General features: G+C 35.7%; 3 protein-coding genes across 6 annotated transcripts; all 3 read right to left on the bottom strand.

Moving 5' to 3' along the window:
* Nucleotides 1–48: 48 nt before the first annotated feature.
* Nucleotides 49–3299, bottom strand: LOC108951573 (pentatricopeptide repeat-containing protein At3g04760, chloroplastic-like). Of its 2 annotated transcripts, XM_018819868.2 has the most exons (3): nt 1095–3299; nt 539–588; nt 49–452 (listed from the first exon to the last, which is right to left on the bottom strand). In XM_018819868.2, exon 1 carries the CDS (start codon nt 3160–3162, stop codon nt 1339–1341), a length of 1824 nt encoding a protein of 607 aa, XP_018675413.2. In that variant the 5' UTR covers nt 3163–3299; the 3' UTR covers nt 49–452; nt 539–588; nt 1095–1338. The 2 variants fall into 2 exon arrangements, with proteins under 2 accessions (XP_018675413.2, XP_018675412.2); XM_018819867.2 differs by having other exon boundaries at nt 49–588.
* LOC104000566 (uncharacterized) lies at nt 3294–13078 on the bottom strand. Of its 3 annotated transcripts, none has more exons than XM_018819869.2 (11): nt 12920–13078; nt 12117–12227; nt 10901–11308; nt 10517–10627; nt 8608–8698; nt 7297–7365; nt 6665–6742; nt 5872–5961; nt 4157–4207; nt 3772–4005; nt 3294–3656 (listed from the first exon to the last, which is right to left on the bottom strand). In XM_018819869.2, the coding sequence occupies exons 2-11, from the start codon at nt 12200–12202 to the stop codon at nt 3537–3539; spliced, it is 1338 nt and encodes a 445-aa protein (XP_018675414.2). In that variant the 5' UTR covers nt 12203–12227; nt 12920–13078; the 3' UTR covers nt 3294–3536. The 3 variants fall into 3 exon arrangements, with proteins under 3 accessions (XP_018675414.2, XP_018675415.2, XP_018675417.2); XM_018819870.2 differs by having other exon boundaries at nt 12117–12242; nt 12920–13053; XM_018819872.2 differs by lacking the exon at nt 4157–4207.
* A 1497-nt stretch (nt 13079–14575) lies between these two features.
* LOC135595406 (glutathione gamma-glutamylcysteinyltransferase 1-like) lies at nt 14576–23971 on the bottom strand. The gene is made up of 8 exons (XM_065086273.1): nt 23791–23971; nt 22951–23107; nt 22222–22460; nt 19690–19853; nt 18212–18263; nt 17265–17492; nt 16685–17179; nt 14576–15477 (listed from the first exon to the last, which is right to left on the bottom strand). Exons 1-8 carry the CDS (start codon nt 23863–23865, stop codon nt 15388–15390), a joined length of 1500 nt encoding a protein of 499 aa, XP_064942345.1. The 5' UTR covers nt 23866–23971; the 3' UTR covers nt 14576–15387.
* Between the last annotated feature and the right edge of the window lie 1704 nt (nt 23972–25675).

Here is a 25675-nt window from a genome sequence, read left to right as displayed (position 1 = left end):
TGATGGCCCATTGCAAATAAATATTTATCATATTGTGACAAGTTGTCGAAGAGAAAATGAAGTATGTTTTGCATATATATTTGTGACTTGTTGACAATCATCATGAATCTTGACACAGTGTTAGTACATTTGTTGCATGTTCGAATGTATCGACACAATATACATAACTCGACATATATCACCGTTTCTGAGACTACAGTGGTTAAGACTATGTGCAGAGTCAGAATTTTGAGCCCCAAGCTCCCCAAAAAATTTTGGGGTAAAAACAAATAACACTTCAGCTTCAGCATATTTTCTGAGAGTGGATTTCATATTCTTTTTTCACCAAGGTTGACTTTGCAGCTCCAGAACCTAATAGAGATCCTTGTGTGCTGATCGAGAATCATGGAAGCATCATGTCAGAACTATGGACTGTGGTCTTCCGAAATCTTCAGTGCATTTGTATAAGCCATCTGGATAACTACTTGTCAGCTCAACAACCAAGATTCAGCATAGACTTCTCATGCATCTTATAATTATTGGAAGATAAGATTCTTACAAGACAGCCGCATCATTCCAAGAACTCGGTCTTTGATTTCAAGAAGTATCCTACATGAATCCAAAGAGTCAGCGCTTACAAGCAACTTCAGTCAGCTCAGAAAGATGCCATTACCAAGAAATAATAATAATAATAACATAGAGTGGCTCCTTGCAAATGATAAATTCTTTTTACATCATTGATAAATTTCCTTGTAGGTCATTAAAATAATTTTTTTATAAAAGTTGCTATAGAGATGAATGAGTGAGAAGTAAATGATGATACATACAAGAATTGCATCTTACTTCTATTTTGATATTGCGCCCATTTTATCATAATCTCTAATAAAGCAGCCTTACAAACACCACATGAACTATTTAACAGCAATGCTGAGAAGTTTTCAGGTTTCAACTTTTGATGAAAGATATATAACAAAGAAAGAATGGAAAAATAACATGCCTACATGGTTCTCCTGTACAACAACCAACTAGTTTAGCAGTAATAGGTGTCTCCAAATCAAAGAACAAGGAATAAGGGATGGAAATGTTAACAGCCAAGAAGCTAGAGATTAACGTACCAGCTCAGATTTTCCTCTACTGCCTTCAAAAGAGTGTAGTACCTTCTTTAAATTAGCATGAACAGAAAAAGCAAGACTTCCATCTTTGGCAGCAGCAGAACTTTTCTGCCATCCAGTGACAGAGGAAGAATTAACTTCCAACTGCTATGAGGAAATGGCTCACATGATCATTTGGTGGGTCAAATCCAAAAAAAAAAGAAAAAAAAAAGAAAACAATAGCTAGAAGAAGCAACAGTTGTTATCACTAATCAACCGGTTGGGGGATCTCTTTGAAAAGATCGAGAATGGGAAAATTTTGATTCAACCGTTTCAAAGAATCTTCGGAGAAGACATCTCTCATGGCCAGATCTTTAGCCAATTCCATGGCCTCAGCTTTATGGCCAGCATAAGCAATACCTTCAACCAGAATAATATAGGTAGTTTCATTGGTTCGACATCCTTTGTCCATCATCTCCGCAAGTATATTAATTGCCATATCAATCCTGTGAACCTTGCACAATCCGAGGAGAACCGTATTGTATGTGATAACCATTGGCTGGAAACCACTACTCTCCATATCCCTCATCAGACCAATGGCCTCATTTACCATCCCATCCCTACACAAACACGAAATCAGGACATTGTATGTAACCTCATCAGGGTCAACTCCCTTATTGATCATTTCCGAGACCATCTCGAGAGCCCTCGAACGGTTCCCGCTGTTCCAAAGCCCTCCTATGATCACATTATATGTGCTAACATTTGGGGAACAGCCTGTCTCAGCAAGCATGTCCAGAACTTCCAAAGCCTGATATGGATTTCCGCTCTTGCAGAGAGCCGACAGGATCGTGTTGTAGTTCACTATATCTGGTAGACAACCATTAGAGATCATATAGTTCATGAACTCTATAGCCAGATCCAATTTACCATCCTTGCAATAAGCAGAGATCAACGGGTCATAGCTATAAGCGTCAGGCTTCAGTCCCCTTCTGATCATGTCCTTGAGCAATTGCTTTGCTCTCTCAACCTTGCCTTCATGACACAGAGAATTGATCAAAACACTGTAGGTGACATTGTTGGGTTTCAGACCTCTTTCAAGCATTTCACCGATCAACTTCTCTGCGTCCTCCCATCTCTTTCGACTCAACAACCCACGAAGCAAGATGTTGTACGAAATCACGTCCGGGTCGCAACCTCTCGACGGCAGGCTCTTCAGGAACTCATGGGCAGCGTCCACCATCCCTTCCTTGCACATCCCGCGAATGATGGCATTGTACGTGTAGTTGTCAGGTCGAAGCCCCTGCGACACCATCTCGTCCAAAAGCTTCATCGCGTCGCCGATTCCACCTTGCAGCAACGCCGCCTCTATCAGAATCGTGAACGTGATCACCGTCGGCTGGCACTTGTCGTCCAATAGCCGGTCCAGAGCCTCCAACGCCAGATCCAGCTTCCCCCTGCTGCAAAGACTGCCGATGAGGATGTTGTACGTCACGATATCAGGCGGGCAGCCCCGGCTCTTCATCCGGCCGAGTACCTCGATGGCCGCCTCGATGCGGTTGGCCTTGCAAAAGCCGCTGATTAGGGCATTGTAGGCAAAGACGTCGGGCTCGCCGTGGGCTTCCAGGATGTCCAACACCCTGACCGCCTTGTCGAGCTTCCTCGAACCAAACAATCCCTTGATGAGCTTGGTGCAGAGGATCACGTCGGGCTTGTACCCTTTGCCCACCATGTACTCGAGGAAGTAGAGCGACTCGCTGAACTTTCCAGCTTTGCAGGACCTGTTGAGGAGCTTCACGTAGTGGGACTCCCCGGAATCTGGGATTTGAGGTCGGGAGGCTTGGGTTCCTGAAGAAGCCCTCGCGACCTGGTGGCGCTGTGGCGACGGGACACCTGGATTCCGGCATCCGTAGGCGATGGCATGGGGGGCGACGGGATTCATGCGGGGGGTGGATGAAGGCAGGCACTGGTGGAGGAAGACTTCATGCAGAGCGTTCATCGTGGCATCTGTGAGCATGACTGAGCTCACCGAGAGGGGCAGCAGTTCAAGCGTTGGAGGTGGAGGATATAAAGAGTTCCGGATAAGGAACATTTGTTGGGGAAGTAGCCGCAGCGAGATGCAGTAGTATCAACCATTCAATTGGACCGTATCTGATTCATCTGCTGATCACTGCTTTGTGCGGCTCAATGCGATACCCAAACCATGTGACTGTAGCATAGTCGGAATAATAATCTTCATGTTTTGACATTAATAATTCATAAGATTTTCCATGGGAAAATAGTAATACTGTACTTACTACAATATTTATGATACAATTAGGGTTGACTTAGAGATAATAGTCAACCAAACTAACAATGACACATCAGTTTGCAGATATCATTGACTTTTTTAAAGGGAGCAGTATCATAAAATTAGAGATTAATAGCTGAAGATAACACCTTAAACAGTTTTCCTGTGGTAGGCAGTCAATTTAGTAGACTTTCCCAACATGTATTTTTTCCTGAGCAAGTCTTCAGCAGAATGGGTTTCAGATCTTTGACTCCCTTGATGATCTCTTCATGCTTGGATTGTTGAGGCAGGAAGAACTGTGAAAAAGGGAAGTGGACAAATGACAAAATCAAACATCATGATGATGATTCAACATAAGGTTTCTCAATGCAGCAACAGATCTGGTAATGAAAATAATCGTCATGCATGGACCTTCAAAATCCACAGTAAATATGAAGCGCCATATCGTGCTTGATCTTGTGTATCATCGAATTCATCGGGCGAGATGTTCAGGCAGGACTTTACAAGCTGTAGCTCTTTAGCAAGAAATTTTTTGATTTTGGAGCTAATAAGATTGTCATCAGGATCCAGGATGACTGCTCCTTCGTTGGTCGTGAAGTGTTTTATCCAACATTGAGAGAGGAACCGGCGATGGATCCATAAGGCCTTGAAAAAATATCCAAACGAAAAGAAATTATGTTGCCTGAAAACTCATAAAATTTAACTGTGGTTTCATAAAAATCATAAAACCTTTATTGCTAAGAGAGCAACACAAACATTTACAACAATCTAGCGATATTGAATATATGAACCAAACCTCTCTTCCAATATAGCGAGTTAAGAGCAACTCATTCCATTGGAGCTCTTCCTGAAAGGAAAAAAAGATAATTCGCAGTTTTTTTTTATCTTATTGCAATAGTTAAGAAAACATCATTGTGTCTTAGTAAGGAACAAGAAAGCAAATTTGTGGCATTAGGTGTCATGAAAATGGCAGACATAACAAAATATTAGGCCATGTGGATATGAAATTTGAGCGGTGAGGATGACATGAATTATGTAATTGTAACCGATATGCAACTAAAGCTGATGCAAATTTAACAAGATAGTATGCAATAAAAATCAACCGGTAAATGTAGTACTAAGTTAACAATGCATATGGATTATAGCTGAGACAAGTTAAAGAATAAGCTAGCAATATCAATTACTACAGTTATAAATTACACTTCGTTTGACAAGCATTGCCTATGACACTTAACAAACCAAGAAAGCAACCAAATGACAATCATCCAAAGCATGTTCAGCTCAGCAGGTTGAATAATCTCTTTCAAGAAAAAAAAGCTGCAGTAACCATATACATGGTAAAATTGGCAGTAAGAACATGTTGATCAATTGGAGTTGAGAGTTGCTTGTAGGCCACCCAAGAATAGGATGTGGCTCAAGTAAAACTATAACTGAAATGAGTGACATTCTGGACAGGATCATATACTGTTGATACTGAAGTCAGAAGTTGATGGTACTGTAATGAATCAGATGGGATGTGGCAATGTGGTTTTGGGATGCAAAAGGTGTTGCTGCAGTGTCATTGTTGGTGGTTGCATTATCTTAGTAAAAAGGGGTGTCAGAAAATTTTACGGCTTTAGATAAAACCAATTGAATAAGGCATGAATGAGGTAATGGCTTAAAAAGATATCAACAGTAAAATCTTCAGAAAGAAGAGAAAGAAAAAGGCAAAGAAAGAGTAAAAACAAAAAGGAATATGATTACTTTGCCCAAGAGGAATTACATCACAGGCTTTAAAATTTTAATGAATTCCCGGGAGATCAAAATGCCCTTTCAAAATACTTCTAATGCTTTTCTAATCTAATTGCAACTTGGATTTGAAAGTAGACCCAATGCCTAGACTAGCTAAAACAAATAAAAACATAAAAACATAATTGAAACAAACTGATAAAAGTCCTTAAATAACTAAAAAGTTAGCATCAACTCCTCATAGCTAACTAGCGTTGACAAGCACCAAACTCCTCACCAGCCTCTATCGTGCATCGCCAATCCATTGATCCTGATACTGACATCAGCTTCTGATACTGATATTAGCTTCTGATATCAGCAACAGGTATACGGTGGAGTCCTTGCTGTGCATCACTAGAAAAAAAAGTATACATATAGAAAAAGCAGCCCACTCAACGAGGGTACTCCTAGAGCATGGGAACGGTTGATTGTTTCTATTATTTGGACTCGCACTAAGTTTTGAAATAACACTCCACCAAGGCCCACTGCCCTAATCAAGAATACTAAGCGTGGACTCCTTTATGTGAAAACAAGAGAAGTATAGAGTTAGAACAAATTTACATGCACTTGGTTTGACTTCAGTTCCTAGAAAGATCATGGTGAGAGATTCACTTTAACTCCTATTAGTATCTCATGAATGTATCTGTTTACCAAAAATTAACACCACAAGGAATTTTTCAATTCTCATTTATCCTCAATATAAAGAAAACATGATCTAGCATGACCTAAATGAAAGAAATTCACCTTCCAAATAAAACAAACATCAAACTTGCAATCGGTGGAAGCTTCACCATGTTTCAAATGATTGCCCTCTAGCAAGTTAAGCATCAATTGCTGCAGTCAAGAAGACTAAATCAGTGCAAGTGTATGTATTGCTTAATATCTGTATAAATAAATAAATAAATATAGATATATATATATATATATATATATATATATATATATATATATATCATTCAATTATGATGATATTCAAAGAATCAAGTGGACGTATATAAATTGATGTACTAACTATCAACAGAAAGATTACACCACCAGTCCTTGAACTTTGTGGCAAATTTCAAATGGGTCCCAAACTTCAAATCTTTTTTGTAATTGACTTCCTAAACCATAATTATAAAAAGATTCATTTGGCTGTACAATAACAATTAATTTGCAAACATGGCATAAATATTAACAAAAAAATGTTATCCAACATGCCCATGTTCCCTGAATTTTGTCTTGAATCATATTGGGAATGTCAAATAACTTTTCTCACTGATGTTTTTTCGAGTTGGCAAGCCAATTTTTAAAGTGAAGGCAAGTAAACTTTCCGTCAATGATTATAAATGAAAGCAAATGGTAGGACTTGATTGAAAAGTTAATTAATAATTTTAGAAGACAATTTGGCCAAATCAAAGTTTTGGGACCAAAATGAAAATTACCACATGGTATAATGACTAGTGTTGTAATTTACCTAAACATACATAATACCGAAAAATTCATAATTAAGAAGGCTAATAATGCAAGGATTAAAACACATTATGAAAAAGCTTACTCTACGATAGTTGAAACAGCAATTATCAGCAACATGCAGCTCTGCCCATTTTTTTGATTTGTCCAACTCACCAAGCACCTGCAATTATTTCAGTGCATACTTGACAATTTGCACATTATATCTTGATAATTGCTGTAAAATTCAATGCTTGAAAACAAATGGCGAAAGTTTCAGCCGTTCACTGAAACTAGGTACACTAAAAATCAAAGAATCTTTACCATTTTAGCATACAAAACAACGTAAGATTTTGTTGATGTTAGAACAAAATGCAGTTACTTCACTGGTCAATCATATAACCTCCAACATCAACTCAACATCACTTTATCTAGAGTAAAGAAATAAGTGCTTCATGCATATAATTAACCAAGTATCATCATGTTAACATATATCTTGGTAATACTTGATTATACATTTATTTTATTTTATTTTTATTTTTATTTTTTTGGTGATACTGAAAAGTACAGGTTCATATATGGCTAGCTATCTTGATACAATACTGGTCCAAGACCTTGTTGAAACCAGTATTGGACCAGCATTATGAATCATGATATCAGCATCCCTACCACAATAACATAATTTTGTAATCAAGCCCTCTGTTACCTATAAAAATTGAAAATCAGCTATAATCTAACCTGAACTCTTTTCATGTAAGATATAAGCCAACAACGGTGGGTCCATGCACGATAATTCATCTTTGATTTCTGCAGACATACAAGAATTGAGTTAGCATAGCATAAATAAGGAAATTATGCTATCAAATCTATTGTTCATGCCACAACATATTCATAAATCATATGACAATTAAATACTACTGAGGTCCATGAATATTATACATGGCTTCTAATATATGACATTTAAGGTGAATCAGCCAATTAAAAGTTAAACAAGAAAACAAAATTTTGCTCCCATACATAAGAATTAAATCTAAAAGAAAATGAAACAGATAGAAACCAAGCTCTATATTATTTTCGCAAAAAACTGCACCAAACAAAAATGATCATGCAAGGGATATGCCTAAAAACTTCTGTGTGAGGGTCAAAGAGGACTCGATTGTCTGCTTGTCAGCCAAAATTGATGAGAAAGACACCTCAAATCACCAGAGCCATAAATCAGATTGGTATTTTAGACCTAAAGACAGTGGTAGTGCATTGTGGAGCAGTTGGCCAGATCACAAAATGTAGCCATCACTTGGCAGCTTCTTTTTCTTCTTCCCCTCTTTTTCTGTTTTTCTATTTTCTCAGTCTTCTTCTCCTTCCTCCTCTTCTTTTTCTTACTTTTCTTTTCTTCTTCTCTATCTGTTGCTTTTGCAGCAGACCCTTTTCTTCTTTTCGTTGGCTTCTTTTTCTTTATTCTATTTTCCTTTCTGTGCAGAGAAAATGATGTGGGTGAAGGAACATAGAAGATCTATTGTGCCACTAGTGGTCATGTTGTGCGAAGGAACATAGAAATCAGGGCAGTGGCGCTAAGGCACTCAGGGCCTTTTTTATCTTTTTATTTTTATGATGTCAAACCTTAGAGGACAAGATTGTGCTCATTACTTGGTTGTATAAGCTTGCAATTTAGACTTTCTGTCTGCTTAATCTGTATGACACTAGTCTGGCTCAACTTAGACAGCCTAACTTCTACGGTTTAGTAGCAAACAGAACAGATCAATCAGTTTGTTCTGGTCCCTATGCAACCTCAATCTAGTTATAAACCCAAACAGCTCAAGGGTCTGGTTGTCCATTTTTTGGATCAGATCAGCCAATTCACTGGTACTAATTAACTACGATTAGGAATAAGCAGGTAAGGAAATAGGATTACATTCCATAAATATTGGTCATATTACTTAATTTGTATTAATGGTGTCTAGTTAGCTATTAAATCAACTATAATGGAGAGAACATCATGGACAAGAGTTAAACAACTTAGAAAAGAAAAGGCAATTATTTAGGAGAATATACCTCTGCTATTTTCTCCACAAGATCAGATTCCTCCCTAATAATATCTTGTAAGTTCTGACACTTCTCTCCCAGTATCTTAATAACCCATCTCCTGTAACCCCCAGAAAAACATTTCTTATTCAAACTAAATTGAAAACTAGACCATTCTGAACGATTAAATAAAAATGCATACAATGTATGCAGCCTATGAAGCATAAATACATATATCATATGTTGACAAGACATGACATGGATAAGCCAATACACCAAAACTTGAAAAATTAGGAGCAATACAGCATAAATATCACAAGTTCACAACTATATGTATATATAACAGTTTGGCATTTATTTATCTTAGAAAAAGTATTCATATATCGTGATTTATGATAAATAACAACTGACTAAAACTCCTAACCTCTTCATGTTAAAAAATATTATTTTAGTAACAGAACATGTCAAGAATATAGAAGAGATGATAAGAACCTATAAAAATATAGTAAAATCATTCCAATAATTTTTACAAGATTTACACTTAATACAAACAAAAAAAAGAACTTATCTATTCATATATCCATTTCCATAATCTAGAAGTATTCGAGTAAAAAAGGAATTCTCCCTAAAAGTTATCCTATGTCCCATAAGCAATCTTAAAGGACCAGTCTGTTTAATAGTTATTTAAAAATAGATGCTACAAGGAAATTTCCAATAAGAACAACAAGCAATTTCAAGTATCCATATTTCATGAGTAATAACTAAACAAACACATTGTTCAGTTGGTCTTGATATAGAGGAAGCAAAAAGGTAGCGGTGTTCTTCAAAGGGAGGGATTATACGAGTTTGTCTCATTCCTCTACCAAACAACTTTGGCTCATTACTAACCCTCAATTATTATGCACCAAGCAAAGTTGGACAAAGTAAATTAATGGAGTTGCACTAGTAGAATCATAGATTTTAAAGGAGTTACACATAGTTTAAAACTTAAGGAGGCCTTCCAATGGGGATTAGACATGGGTACCTTGATACCTTGAGTACTTCTTTGAATAACTAGTGGTGCTTGCAGGTTAATCCAATTTTGAAATGGAAAACAAATGAATTTGATACCTGAAAAGAATTCTGGTAGCATGAGTCAATGGCTATGTTAAACTTAATTATTTGGCAAATTTTTCTTTTCTTCAAAAGAAACAACTACAACCAAACGCAATAAGTAATCACGTATTTCCAAATAAATGGGTGGTATTTGAATACACAATTAACTATCACCTTCCATGTTTAACAGTATAGGTTCTCCAGATAATAGTGTCTAACATTGACAATAATAGTTCTTTTTATCAAATCATGGAATGATGAACTGGAGGCGCCATTATTACATATGTAATAGATTACCTATGTATCTATTACAAAACTGATTAGGATTATAAAAACATGTAAAAGAATTGGATAAATTTACTTCTATTTATTCTTTTGACTTTTGGAATTTTATTATAAACTTTAATTTTTTAAAAACCAAACTTTTGGTTAAAGTAAAACACTATCAAGTCCTCTGATCTGTCAGAAAGACTTTAGAGATCTTTTACGCATACAAAGAGTTGTACATCTTTGTTTTTATAAATATTGGTGTTTCTATCCATGCATACTAAAATGCAAAGAAAAAAGAAAAAAGATTCTGTTTTGGATAAATTTATAGATTCAAAATTAGTCTTTCTAATTAGTTTCATCAACAGAAAGAAAAAAAAAAAAGAAAATTACTATTGCAAAGAAATGCCAAACCATATGCATTAACATACATAAAATATGTTCAGCTAGATATTTGTTGAATAACAATATTTTGATTCATTAACATCGAATCGTTTGTTTGATTGGACCGAAAAAAAAACAAAAAAGGAACCTTAAAGCTTAGAATTCCTACAGTGGAAAATGAACTAAAGGTTACCTTTGACTCCAGGCATAATCACATTTTGGCGCATATGCAAGAATAAGTGTGGAGAATCGGAGCTCCTCCAAAAATAGTGAAATCTCAAGTTTCCTAGAAAGCACTAATCTCCTGTAAAGACACAAACTACTGATCAATAACATTTTATTTACCTTGCTAATGTATGCTCCTCTATACAAGCACATAATCCCTACATCTTACACAATATAGTCTATGGAGACTTCAGATTGTTTCATCTTTGTATATGTTTTGCAAAAAATTCCATGTTTACAATGGGAAGAAGTTTAGTCCATTTATTTCACCAAACACTCATGTTTGTGTATGATGTCTATTAAAATTTGGTCAACAAGTTGGCACCAAGGAAGACATAGAATGACAACTGACCTGCAATTCCAAGCACTGGCAAAGTTGAAACTTAAAATCAATAAGGCCTTAGTGTGTTTTAGTATCTCATTTTCCAGAAGATGATCTAAGTTTGCTCCAGAAGTTACACTACAGAAAGCACCGCTGTTCAGAGATAAGTTGATAGAGGCTTTATATCTTCTGGATACATCCATATACACATGCCGAGCAGCAACACATAAATGACAGAGCACATGTGTGGAGATTGCCAACTTATGATCTCTATTCCAAAAGGTTGTCTTGTCATATTGGACTGTATTTGACTCTGTAATACTCGTCTCAATGTTACCATCAGCTAACCGAACTGAAGTTGCGAGTGTGGGAGAGGAACTGCTTGAATCCTCATCAAGAGATGCAAACTGGGATGGGTGCAAAAAGCCTATTTCGTCACTGCACAGAGTAGCAGCAAACCCAAAATGCATGATCATTAAAAATGTAAATTTATAAACATGTGATAAAAAGAAAAAAAAACATCCCAAGCCCAAAAGCACTAAATAGTTATTCCACCAGAGGACCCATATTAAAGAGCATTTTATAAAGTACAAAGAAACCTAGTCTTTACATATCACACCCAAGAAGTTTAAAATATGGTTCAGGCTGGGATTTACCAATCCAATGGCTGACTATGATGCTAATTAGATGGTTTTACCTGGTTCGGTCTGGTATAACATCATATTAGGCTTACCAGGTGGAAAATAGACTGGTACCAAAATGCTTACTGATTGGTATCAGTATGAACTTTTTTTTTTATTTTTTTAACAGTTATTTGTCCTTTTTTCCTTTTTTCTTTATATTTTTCTCAAATGCTCTCTCTCTCTCTCTCTATTTTTCTCTCCTCCTCGCTCGCTCTGTCGTGCTGTCATCACAGTCTCCAACTCACCACATAGTTGGTGTCTCCTCCTCATTCGTGTCATCACCTCATCCTCCTCCTACCGTTAAGCCTCATCCTCTTCCTCCTCATCTTGCCCTCTTTTCTCCACCGACCTGTACTGAGCATCAGTATGTCGACTGTACTGTTATTGCACCAGTGTGGTCATCGACCGAAATTAGCACCAGACCAAGATTTTAAACCATGGTCACACTTAACCTATTTATCAATTACTACATGGTTTCCTGAAAGTTTGGTGCTGAAATGATATTTGGCACGGAAAATTTGTCATATGATGCTGCAAGAAAAAGGGAACATTGCTGAGCTTACATAAGCTTATCTTCTTCCAAAATAACTTCGAATTGCTCTAGTAGATTCGTCTCGTATCCTCCTGGAAAGCTTGAATCCTTCTCCATTATTCAAACCTTCTGTCTCTAGAAACTGAAAGGAAACAAACTAAGAAATATGGGCTCATAATATATACATATATAGGAAAAGGGAATAATGGACACTGGCCTGTTTGGTGCCATCTTTTTAAGAACAGTTTTCTGCTATTTAGAAAAAAGAACAGAAAAAGGTTGTTTTAGTAAGTGTTTCTTGTTTTCGGTCTTTCACAGACTCCCTCCTCAAAACAGTGACTGCAAAGAAAAGCTAAAAAAACACGACGACACTCGCAACCAACTTTGAAGATTTGACACATTGGCAAGCTAAATTATACAGTAAAAGATGAGGGACGACATAAATCGTTACTCCCAATTTGCACACCAACTGATGATATCTCCAGTCAGAAGAAGAAAGATGAAGGACAGCTGTTTGGGCTTGTTCATAGAAAACAATTCGCAACTGTTCTTGGGATGGTCTCCTGAAAGTACCTCTAACCTATTTCCTAGAATCAAAATAGCCTATAGTTCGTCCGGGTATCGTTCTCAAACCCCATCGCGATTGTTGAGCCACATGATACAGACACGAAAGATGATGTCGTTTGATGCAGACGCCACAGTGGCAAACGTGGTGGTGGTGTTCCGCTGCTAGCTTAGACAAGAGGAGACAAGGGAACACATCTCCCTGGCGTAGGGCACAGGGACTTTGCCGATGCAAGGCCAGAGGAGGAAGGGAGAGAGGAGACAGCTTACCAACAACGGGTCGACAGATCAACGCGTGCCGGCAGCCAATCGCGGACTTTCGTCCGAGGAAAGAAGGAACGCGTAGCGGCAGCCAATCGCCGCCGTGCGTCGGGGGGAAGGAGGCGTATGCCAGTTGGGTAGATTCTCGTCGGAATAAGAAATCCTCCATCTAAAATTTGTTTTCTAGTTTTTGGTTTTGGAAACAAATTCCGGCCATTATTCTCATAGTTTGAAAACAAAAAGTAACTCAACTATTTCTTTATTTCCTTTGGATTTTTTCTTTTCATATATATCCTTTAAATATCTAAATATGCTCCTAATTAGTCTTTCAATATACCGCAATCAACCCATTGTACCTATAAGTATTAATAGAAATTGTCTTAAAAAGGTATTGTAACATTAAATACTTTAAATCAAGAATTTAATTTCTAATGCTACAAACGGTACGTACCAATCCGGTATGCAGATCGCTCGCTACTGAGTGGCATTAGCTTGAGTGCATCGAGGGAGAAGAGGAAGAAGGTGCTCAAAGAAGAGAGAGAATCGATAAAATCTCAATATTTTTTGATCCGACGTTATCCTCTCTCAACGATCTCGATCTAGGAGGTAACGGAGTGGCGACGACTCGACTTCTTCTTCGCTGCATTCTTCGTAGAAAGCCAGAGACACCTGCGGCCTTCGTCGTATTCTTTGTCGAAGGCTAAAGACGTCTTCGTCGAACACCACATATAAGGAGAAAATCATATTCTTCTCCACGTTTTATATTATATTATATTATATTATATATATATATTCTTTTATATTATATTATATTATAACATATAAGTATGATTTTATAAGGCTAAAGACAACGTACACCTTTTATATTATATTATATTATATTATATATATATATATATATATTCTTTTATAAATATATGTAGTGAAAGAGAAGTACAATATTGATGATTTGAAACTGTAGTTTCATATCGTATTGATGTTTTATCTCCTCTTTCACTACATGTTTTTATAAAAGAATAAATATTTGAAAAGTTATTAGCAAAATTTGAAAAAAAAAAAAAGAAAGTCGAAAATTGTTTTATTATTGTTGATATTCTATAGTATAAAAATATTCTCAACCAAGAAAAAAGAGGTGTCTTTTGTTCATATTTTTTTGGTGCAATAAAAAAAACTGGGTTTGTATTGGATCAATTGGTTCTGCCGGTTCTTCAGAATCAATCTAGTTAGATCCAATCCAATAATGGAATTAGAACAATTAAATTAGAACAATTAAACGTCTGGTTTGTAATTTTCCATTTTCCCAGTGACTTCTTTCTTGTTCGAATGATCAGTTCGAAGAGGTCTCAGTGACACTGAGCAAAAATATAAGCATAATCTAAAGGAAAAACATGCTCCACTTTTTCTTATTTCTGAATCAAGCGAGACACAACAGAATAAAGTTATAACTCGGTGTTATGACGCTAAATCCACACTGATGCAATTTTATCTGAATTAATTTTCCTTACGTTCGATGCAATGAAGGGCAGTTAAAATCCCTATGCTGAATCAAATAATGTCCATGGTCTAACGCAATCCCATGATGACCACAATTGGAGATTCATTTACCACCCAAATATATGAGCAATTCATTTGAATGAATAAAATCACATATCAAAACACACCATATACTGAATCTTGTATACATTCTATTAAAAATGTCACTTGCTGATGGTCACAGCTATTATCTGTATAAATTGGAGTATTCTGCCAAATAATCTGTGACAGGAATTAATTCCTCCCATGTCAACTTTAGCCTAAAAAAACACATAAGAGTAAGCTAATTTAAGCAGGGAAAATAACTAATGCAGCTTCTCCAAATGATTATAGAGTCTATAGTTTGTTAGCAAAAGAGAAAAGAAAGAGCCTTCGGGGTTAACAGCTATATTGCCCCTTAATAATGCTCAGAACAGCACTCAACAAAATCTTTAAAGAGGACAAATGGGCACAATACAATAGCAGAGTCTTAAGATTCCAACTATTGTATGGATATTGTCCCTTAATAATGCTCAGAACAGCACTCAACAAAATCTTTAAAGAGGACAAATGGGTACAATACAATAGCAGAGTCTTAAGATTCCAACTATTGTATGGATCTTGTCCTGTCATTATGCTGTATTAAGGCACTGTCACTGATCATAGTACGAGCAATGAATTGTCAAGAAAATTTCCACCTCCCGCATAAGGTTCTATATCTTCTATTTGAAAAGGAAGACTCAAAATTATCATATCAAGTGAACGAACACAATGTCCAATTGTGTTATTGTGAACGAATACAATAGCAGAGTTCCAACTATTGTATGGATCTTGTCCTGTCACTATGCTGTATTAAGGCACTATCACTAATCATAGTACGAGCAATGAATTGTCAAGAAAAGTTCCCCCTCCTGTATAAAGTTCTATATCTTCTATTTTTAAAAGGCAGACTCAAAATTGTCATATCAAGTGAACCAACACAATGTAGAATCATCATCTACTTCCTTGTCTTTGCACCTTTTCAGATAATGAAGTTGTCTCCGTAAGAGTAAAACCTGTTATGTACATGTACGAGTTTGTTAAGACCATTCATAGTACAGTTCATAAGAAATGGCATGCCAAGTCATGCAAGCTGTGAATAGCATCACCTAAGTTCCCTTTCAAGTATAGAATGCTTTAAAGAATTATTATAAAAATTGGGTACTTCAAGTTAGTATATGATACAAAGCAGAACTATTTCTGGGGTATGGATATGGTAAGCAATCTGATACATCCATGTTTCATAGGTCAAGAAGAGTAACATTATGACAAGTTCTTACTCACTAGGTTAAGCAAATATAAATACAAGCAAAAGTGTAAACGAAAATAGTAGAAATTTCATAAGTCAGCCATCTCATCCAATTCCAATAAGAGACACTTAATCCTATTTGACTAAGCCATCCGGGTTTGGCAAAATTTCTTAGCATTATGATAATAAATTAGTTGAAGTGGACTAATTAATCAAAGTCAATCAGAGTTGGCTGATTTATCCAACTCTAGGCAGTTTAATTGCCGTAAAAGTTAAAAAAAGAAATAAAAATACGGAGAATGGAAGTAAAGAGGAAACAGAAGCAGAAAATAAGCAAAAAGGAAAAATGTCTCTGATTGTAAAACAAAGAAAATATTGTTTCTATTATGTAGGGTCTAAGAAGGGTCAATGTATGTAGTTTATCCCCTCAAGAAGATTTCCATGATTTTGATCCTGATTACCTTGATCACAAAGGAATAATCCTACCATAAGACCAACTCTCACCTTCTGTGTTTGGTAAAAAACGAACATGTGTTATGTAAAAGTTTATGTTAAATTTAAAATTTTAAGTACAAGAGATTCTAAATTTAGATATCGGGTACTAAGGTTGTGATCAAAGAGTATATTTTACTGTCACTACATGCTATGCATCCAGGTGATGGAACAAATGGCAGACATCCTAAAATTTATCTCCAAGTAAATTGTAAATGTTTTTAGATTTTTAGTTGAATTATTCAGACCATTACAAAAAAATCAACAAAAGTTGTCACTCTTACTTGTTAGATCTAAAATGATCAAGTTGGATGTCCAACAATGAAATATAAACAAAGAACCAGTTCCAGATTTTGTACAACCTTAACCCATCATTCTAAATTTTTAAAAGATGATGTTGCCTAATCATATAAACCAAAAATAGAGTAATTGCTTTCAACATACATTTGAGAGAAGAAAGAATAAAGCAAAGAGAAGCCAACCTCTTGTTGAAGAGCATCAGGAAGATTTTCTGTTAAAACAAGGCATTGAATTTCAGACAACAAGCTCTTATCTTTAATATCCAACCAGGTAGTCGGAGGTAAAGCCAACAATAGAACAGTTAAAACATCAGTGCTTGCAGGGTGCATCACAGTGCAATTATTCAGTGTGGAATTGCAACAGCACCCTGTTGTTGCTTTTGACACAGGTACTAGCATATCAACCTCATGTTGATTGCCACCTGAAACTACTGTCCCAGAGACAACAGTTGTAGATTTGTCATCATTAACTTTGAAGCATTTAATACATGTTCTGCTGCAAATTCCTGAACTAGATGTTAGTTCTGATAATAGTGCTGCTCCTTGACAACAGACATTAGCTGCAATCTCTGATAACAAATGCTTTTCTTCTAGTTTGTGATTTGAGTTTGAAGAAGATAACAAGTCTGTTACACATTTAAATAGCTCAGTCTCATGAACTTGTTGCAGTATCTCTTCCTGTAATCCAGAATATTATGAGGGAATATCCAAAGAAGATATCCAGGATAGGGAAACAGGAGGGAGCAGGGAAAGGAAGCAAGACCTTCGCAGCAAGCCGCTCTTTCTCCTCTTTACTTAAGCTAGATCCATTTTCCTCTTGTCGCCTAACTTCTAAAACCCATTTGATGAAATATCCAGCACATGCAGGTAAGGAGTCCAACAGAATAAAAAGAACCTGGGGAACACTTTTTAGGTCCTCAGACTTCAAGAGTATAGGTACTTCATCCATCAAGTATTTTGCCATGGTCACCCATCTCTCATCTCTGCAGCTCTAAAGAGCATTCCGGAATTCACACAATAAAAATAATGAATCATTAACATGGTAAATCACATAACCGTTAGGTAAAGAGCCTTCCATAAGGCCTAGGTGATAATCCAGGTGACTAACCCCAAGAAAGCTCACATTTCACAACATCACAAGAGTTTTGTACTTATTTTTGGAAAAGTAACATTTCAATTATATCATGATTCTTTTATATTGGCATTGAGAGCATGCAAAGGCAATCTCGCTAAATAATTTAGATGCTAAAATTATAATACACATCATTATTTCTGGAAACCAAGTTATTTCGATGTATATGCATTGCAAGCACAAATCTATGATAACTTCTTCATACATATGAATATATATGAATACACATTTATATATGGTGGTCCAAGCAAGCAAAACCTAGACAACTGATGCTCATTTACTTTCTGAGAACCATCATGATCGACTGTGACAACTAGCCGCGAAAGATCCATGATAGCTTGAAATTTAACATTTGCAAGCAAGGGACATAATTTGGTGACATGGACAGTATACATAATTGTGACTGTATACTAGTTTAGATGTGACAAGTACAAAAGGATAATTCATAATTGCCAATGATCTATAGACCATCCTCATAATACATATCGAATTCTCTTTTGTGACTATTTATCCAAAGAAGAAAGCTCTATTAATTTTTAGTAAAGAAACAAAAGGAATGGGAAGATCAAATTCTTTACCAGTGTATAAAGCAAGGATGGCACTTTCTGATGGATTGAAATAAGCATAAACCTGGAAATTAAAATCTTAAGAGTCAATCATAAAAAAGGTTCAAGGTTTACAATATACACTGAAAAAGGACTAAAAAGCAACTGCAGCCTTAAAGACAGAGCAAATACACTGAAAATTAACTCATTCAGGGTAGTATCTACCTGATCTAGAAAGAGGATTTTGAAAAATAAAGGAATATCAGGTAACTATATCAATTCAATTAAGAAAAAGATATATCAGAGCATAGTAACTAGTGTTAGGGATATAAAAAGTGTGCGTAAAGAGTTCCTAGAACACTATGGTTGAACCATTATATCCTGATCTTTTCACATTGGAAATTGTGAACTTATTAGGCATCCAAGATAGACCTCCCATGGTATATGTTGTTACTTCCACGGTGCATGTCAATACTAATGATATTTGCTTGGACTGAAGAGACTTAAACTTGGATTAATTAAAAATTTCGGAGAAAAATAAAGTTGACTCATTCTGTAATATTTTCACATAACTGTCTATTTATTGATAATTAGCACATTCTTGTGGAATTCTTATTTGACAACTATAAATAGATGGCTGGCTGTACCATCCAGTATCATTTTATAAGATAATTCTTATTTATTTTAGTCCAAAAAAAAACTAACATTAAAACTCTAAAGCAGCAAATTCTTCTAAACTGGTTAAGGGCTCAAATAAATAATGTACATGAGCCTTTATTTACATGACACTATACTAGATGTTAAATGTCAGAAAATCTTTTCAATGCCAACCAATAATGTTAATCCAAAAAAAAACTAACATTAAAACTTTAAAGCAGCAAATTCTTCTAAACTGGTTAAGGGCTCAAATAAATAATGGACATGAGCCTTTATTTACATGTCACTATACGAGATGTTAAATGTCAGAAAATCTTTTCAATGCCAACCAATAATGTTAATGCAACACCATTAGATAGGAAACTGATCGATCAATGCTCAATAATTTCACCAACTATTTGAAGTGTCCAGTAAGAACTCTTTGTTGTTCAAAATGAAAAAGCATGGAGAGACAGACTTTAGTAGCATCACCAAGTCAGAATAAAACATTGTTTCTATAACCAGGTTCAACTGTTTTAATTCAACATATCCATTGGAAGTATCCCACTTTAAGAATCTAATACACATAAAAGCAAGTTGAGATAACCTACATCAAGCACATCAGAAATGTCACATCCTTCCCCCTTGATTCTCATATGACTGAGTACTACCAACACATGTAAAGAAAAAAAGTAGCATCATGCAAACAAGAATTAGCACTCAAACATGATGCTTTCCACACAAAAAATAGTAAGTTGAAGATTATGTCAACCTATTTCTTTCAGTAATCCATTTTTTTAAAGCATTATCATCAAATTCAAATTGCTCCTTTTAAACTGATGGATAATGAGCATGTGAAAAGTTAAAAAGTATACCCCCTAGGACGCCCAGTTGTTTTATCAATCGTATCCATGGCTTCCCAAAGAAGAGCAAGTGGAACCCAATGAGGAGGATATTTAAAACGAGCTACATCCAAAATAAGTGCCATATCACTTTCTGCATTATATCCACCAATTGGTGAAAAATGGCCAGTTCCTGTCTGCATATGAATGAAAAAGAAAATGTCAGTTGTTCCTCCAAGCACTGGAACAACAAATAAGCATATGGTGGAAGCACAAAATACTTGTAAAGTTTCATAACCAGTGCATAGTTCATATCAGCTCTCATGGATAATTCTATATCAAATGTGAAGCATAAGTCTTATCTATGCAAACTGTATTAGACAGCTAGTTATTTTAAGATAATATTGAAAATAAGTGAGGAGAACCACCAACAAATATGGTGTAGTCAACATCTTAGAAAGTACATTGCTAGATGCAAATAAAGGCAGCATTTCAAGGTCCCAGAAAAGGACATCCAAGATGGAAAGACATAGAAAGCAAGATATTGCGTTCAAGTACATTGCTAAATACAAACAAAGGCAGTATATGAAAGTCCCAAAAAAACACATCCAAGATGGAAAGACATAGAAAGCAAGGTACTATTACTTTCAGAAAGCATTATTTGTATTATTCAACATGTTGAGTACGAAACCAATTTTACATTCTAACCCTTAAATTCCCAAACAAATGTTGGATGGTATCTTAAGATTCAGAAGAATTTTATATCTTTCAACTATGTTCGCTGACTATAGAATGTCAACATGTGAGCTGGTCTCATACAACATCCCACCAGCTTGAGGCATAGCCAGGGCCCATTTAGCTCTCAATCAGCAACCCAACTCGATCTCATACACCATGCAACCTATTTGGCCCTAAATCAGCATTCACAACTATCACAAAGACCCAAAAGGAGTTGACACTAGCCGGGGCCTATTTGGCTCTCAATCAGCATTCCCAACTATCACAAAGTCCCAAAAGGAGTTGACACAGCTTAGTTCAACATTCTACAGTTTGTTACAGCCCTATAGGTTATAGCACATAAATCGAATATGATGCAGCATAAAGAAGCTTAATACAGCTTACTGTGACCCCAGGCTTAAGAAAGAAAAGGAGGCCTTGTTATCTATGAAAAGGAAGAAGACAGCAGCATAATCATAGCTGGAATAGCATTGAAGAAATCCTTTCTCAAGAAACATAGTCAAGTTAGAAGCAATTCTTTCTCAAGACTCTCCTAGTCGAGTCGGAAATGGAGAGGGCTGATCAATCCTCCTCATTCAATTCTAGCAGTGATATTTTATCTATTATTTTTGTTTTAATTTCGTAATTATATTTGTAGCTATCTAGACTTGTTTCGAGAATGTTTGGTGAAAAAATCCTATATTAAACAAGTCTTTCAAATTTTGAGCACCCTTTTAAGTTTCAATGTGAGTGGAGATCGATGCAATAATGAAATTAACACTTTTTATGGCTAGAAAGAGTAGACACAAACAACAGAAGCAAAATGAATATTACCCCAAGTTCTGCACTAGATGAAGTTCAGAAGACTGTTGTCATAGGAATCAGTCAATTCCTTGTTGCTAACGATGAAGTAATCATAAAATTCAATGTCATGAATTTATCTTCTACAACAACTTCGACATTCGACATCCTCAAAATGTGGAGCCAAAAAGAAATGTGCAAAGATCAATGGCATAATTGTGCAACACACTCCCATACCTCCACACTGTAATAAGATGGATATATGGGGAACTGTTACAATCTGGCCCAATCTTAAAAAACTGCCTGTCATTCTTAATAATTTGCAGGACCTATTCAGCAGTAAAAAAAGTATTCCTGACTATAAAAAGCCCAAGTAGGGTCCAACACAGCTTGGTTCAGCCATCAACAACTTGATACACATCGTACTTCCTGCTTAAATTGTTTGAAAAAAAGAAACTAAAGACAATCATGTTAACTTTCTACAAAATGACAATATGCGATGCCAAAAAATGTCCCTGGGCCTTTGTATGCTAAGATAATTGTTTAGGTAACTATTTATCTTTTACAGATACATCCAACAGAATACCCAGATATGGTACAATATAAGGTTCCCATGCATCGATGTCACCAAGAACTTCTAGTTCTGGATATTTTTGCAAAAGAAATAAAAATTACACTGGAGTAGCAGCACTATCTTACTGAAATTTCTTAACAAGATAATGGGAGACATTAAAAAGCTGTCACTCAATTATTTATCTGTATGAAGCAATCACTGATGCAGAGCTACAAGTCACAAGTCATAAAACTGATTTAATAAGAAAAAAAATTTTGATGGCCTACCCATATGCACTTCTGTGAACAAGCTAGTATTGCAACTATAACATTAAAAAGTAGAAAACTTGCATTTAACACATATCTTCTTTCCCAGATAAAGTCATTTGCAGTTCCTTGAAGGCAATATTATGTAAGTATGTCAATGGACCTTCCATCCTAAGATAAGGCAAACATTCAAAAGGGAAATGTTTGCAAGAAAAATTAGGAAGAGACCTGGTTGAAAGGTTTCCTGTGATATGATACTATCAAGTGACAATCTTCCGAGGAGGTGCACTTAATAACATGAGCACGAAAATCATCAATGGTGCTTTGGTTTGTCCGAAAAGCTTTAACCTCAGCTCCAGCACACTGAGCCAAGCAAGCAACTGTCCCGAATGTGATACCTTCAGCTTTAATTTTCTCCAAAGGTTCACAACAGTCCAACATGGACTCATCATACCATCTCCAAGGACCTAAAAGGTAAAATATAACCATTGTAACAAAACTAAACAAAGGTATAAAAATGAGATAAAGAGTAACAGTATAAATAAATCAGTTCCATTAGTCCAAAACCAGTATAAATCCTAAGATACCAGCTTTCATTACCAATTAGAAGCTACAAATTAGTATCAGAAAGAAAAAAAAACATAATTACAGAATGCAGCATGCAGTACATAGAAGTTATAATATGGCAACAAACCAATCAATAAACTGATTGGATTAATTAACTATGTTTAAATGGCTGAAACAAGCAAACTGTTCAAGGATTGACTTGCAGAGTTCAAATCTGAACCTTCAAAAAGATCAACAAAAAACCCAAAAACCAAAGATGGGGAGATGGTGTATCTTTACTCAACAAGAATTTGCCAGATAAGACATGATATATACAAAAAAAAATATCCAAACAACAAGATGTTAACAAATTTAGGAGAAATAACATGAAGATTAGTGATAAAGTAACACCTTTCCACTTTCTCCCCGGGTCTATTGCCAGAGCATTCAAGACCATAGCCAAAGTGGCCAATCCGCAGTATGCAGGCTCTGATTGTGTTTGGAAGTGAGAAATTAACTTGAAGAACCCCTCCAGTGTCCCACTTTGATAAGCTTCAGTGAATAATCTCTACAAATTTTGCCAGGGAAGAAGAATAAATATAGTATTAGCTCAAAAAGGAATGCAAGTAAAAGCTATCCCAGCAACATGAAACATTAGTAATTAATATAACCGCTATATAAGGAGCCAAAACAAATAATATGATTCATAGAAGTATTTTTCTCCTTTTGCATGCTTAGTATGAAATAATTAAAAGTCAGCCCACCAGGTTAAGATTATCAAAAAGCTATACAATACATTTCATGAAACACGTCAAGATAAGAAGATACTATTTTTCGTATTTGTACTCCCTGAAAGGAAGATAACTTCAGAAATAGCATTAGCACATAGGCAACCCTATCACCCTTCACCAAACTGAACACGATAACAGTGAAAACAAACATTAGGCCTCGAGCACACTGTGTTATATAGCACATAGACGCATAAACCCGTTGCGCTTTATTGCACTGAACCAATTAACAGTGTCATTGCACACTATGCAGGAATTCAGTGCGAAGACAGAACTCCCAGGAATTAAATTTATAAAACCCTCGTACCCCGAAGAGCATCGACAACAGGTACGACGAAGAATCAGTTCGCTCCATAAAATCAAAGGAAGGAAAGATACATAGCGCTAGCCGAAGTATGGCTTCCGCCACCGCCGGATCGGAGAGCAGAAAGAAGGGGATCGAAGGAAATTCGAGATGACTGACCTTTCCTTCCGGGGAGGCGAACTCGATCGCCGGCGGAGAAGGGAGTTTTCGTCGATAGAGACCCGCGGCGGCCATATCTGCGTTCTCCTCTCCTCCACCTTAGTTTCTTTCGCCTCTGCCCTGTCTCTCTCTCACTGTCCCTTTCTCTCGTTCTTTATTTGCTTTCGCCTTTCCCTCCGCCGTCGGTTCAACACCCATTCAAATTAAAATATAATAATTACACTATCCACCAAACCGATCCGAAGAAAACTACAAATTGAATTGTTTTTCCTAAAATATCAAAATAAAATAAAATAAAATAAAATTTTCAAAATCATTAATTCTTTTACGTGTGATCTTCTCATGAATTTAAACCTAATATAATGGTTGAAAAGGAGGAATCATTGTGACCAATAATTATCCTTATAATTAATTTTTTTTTATTTTATGTCAATTAAATTTAGACTAATTATATATTACTTCTGTAATTATATATTATAAAAATATCAAGTTTAATACTAAGTCCATGTTACTCCGGTTTTCACCATTTGCGAGTAAACGGTATACCGAGAAATAGATTGAAATATTTTACTTTCATAAATATAAAGATTCTAATATAATTTTTAAAATATAAAATTTAGAATACTGAAAGTAATTAATTATAGGAGATAATTTATAATTAATCTATTAAATTATAATAATCTACTCTAAGATGTCCTCTTTATCTATGAAATACATCAAATAAGATGTAAATAATTTCAAAGCCTCATCTTATAAATTCACACCTACAATTATGAAATATATTCTGATAATTGATTATAAACATCACATTGATTGTTAAAATTTCTAAGAGCATCATATTAAATAATGACAGGTGGGGGAGAGGATCTTTCAGCTTCACATGCCACTTTAAGGTTAGTATTCAGTGATTCTTCTTTTATTAATGAATGATTGGTTTTCATAGTGCTTCCGCATGTAATATTATTCCACATGTGGAGAATATAAGTGCGTTTTGTTTTGTACAACAAAAGATGGATTCGAAATTAATTATAAGTGCCTCAAAATTAATTATCAGATGTTTAATATCCTCAATGACACTTATGATTGTCGAAGTGGAGATATCCTTGCCATTAGGTCACTCATATTGTTTTACTCACGAAGTATTTAATTAGTTATCTTTAATAATTTGATTTTTATACTTTCAAAAAAGTATTTAATTAAATTATGAAATATTCCTTTTATGTGTGATATAGCATGCCTATGAAGTTTTTCCTCATGTTCAAATGCTGACATGAGGTATCCACACGAGAATTATATTGACCTAAGTAAATGATCCTATCAAATTGTAACCATGGGGGTATGCCTACAAACAAAGTTTGAAGGATCAATAACCATCACATATGGTGCTTGATGGTGGATTTGACAATGCAAAATGCTATCATGTGGACTATTGAACCCCTAATTAATCCTTCATCAAGTCACAATACTTTAACAAGGTCTAATAGCCAAATTAAAACCATCTTTATTCTTATTAGATGTCACAACACTTGATTTTGATCTACTTATGGGTCTTGACATCTAGTTAGTAGCTTATATTGAGCTCATCCAAGTCAACCTAAACTAAATCTCTTAGTCCTACTTGATTTTTTTCTTCTCATTATTATTGTAGGTAAGCTTGAAAGACATTTAAAATAATATTTAGTGTGAAATGGGTTATACCAAATACTCCATTTAAGACACCTACAAAACTACCTGCCCTTTTAATTGGAAATATCCGTGGCCCCACGCAGGAGCCCACCCGTCGTGAGACACGCAGGTCAGACGTAGAGCGTTGCGCAAGCCGTTTGATCACCGCAGGAGGAAGTATCGCCACCAGCTGTAGCTCCTCTGTCCCTCTCGATCGCCA

The sequence above is a fragment of the Musa acuminata genome, chromosome BXJ1-10 (assembly GCF_036884655.1).
Source record: "Musa acuminata AAA Group cultivar baxijiao chromosome BXJ1-10, Cavendish_Baxijiao_AAA, whole genome shotgun sequence".
NCBI lineage: Eukaryota > Viridiplantae > Streptophyta > Magnoliopsida > Zingiberales > Musaceae > Musa > Musa acuminata.
Note: the sequence above shows the minus strand (reverse complement) of the source record. Positions and strands in the feature narration are given on the sequence as shown.

Bases quoted from the DNA above. Each gene is read 5' to 3' on its own strand.
- LOC104000566 (XM_018819869.2), bottom strand. From the start codon at position 12,202: ATGGAGAAGGATTCAAGCTTTCCAGGAGGATACGAGACGAATCTACTA. The intron at 7,366-8,607 runs GTATATTCTCCT...GTATGTCTGCAG, and splicing joins TTGTGGAGAAAATAGCAGAG to AAATCAAAGATGAATTATCG. The intron at 6,743-7,296 runs GTTAGATTATAG...AAATAATTGCAG, and splicing joins CTTACATGAAAAGAGTTCAG to GTGCTTGGTGAGTTGGACAA.
- LOC108951573 (XM_018819867.2), bottom strand. From the start codon at position 3,162: ATGTTCCTTATCCGGAACTCTTTATATCCTCCACCTCCAACGCTTGAA.
- LOC135595406 (XM_065086273.1), bottom strand. From the start codon at position 23,865: ATGGCCGCCGCGGGTCTCTATCGACGAAAACTCCCTTCTCCGCCGGCG. The intron at 19,854-22,221 runs GTCTCTTCCTAA...ATTCATATGCAG, and splicing joins ACAGGAAACCTTTCAACCAG to ACAGGAACTGGCCATTTTTC. The intron at 18,264-19,689 runs GTATACTTTTTA...TTTAATTTCCAG, and splicing joins ACAACTGGGCGTCCTAGGGG to GTTTATGCTTATTTCAATCC.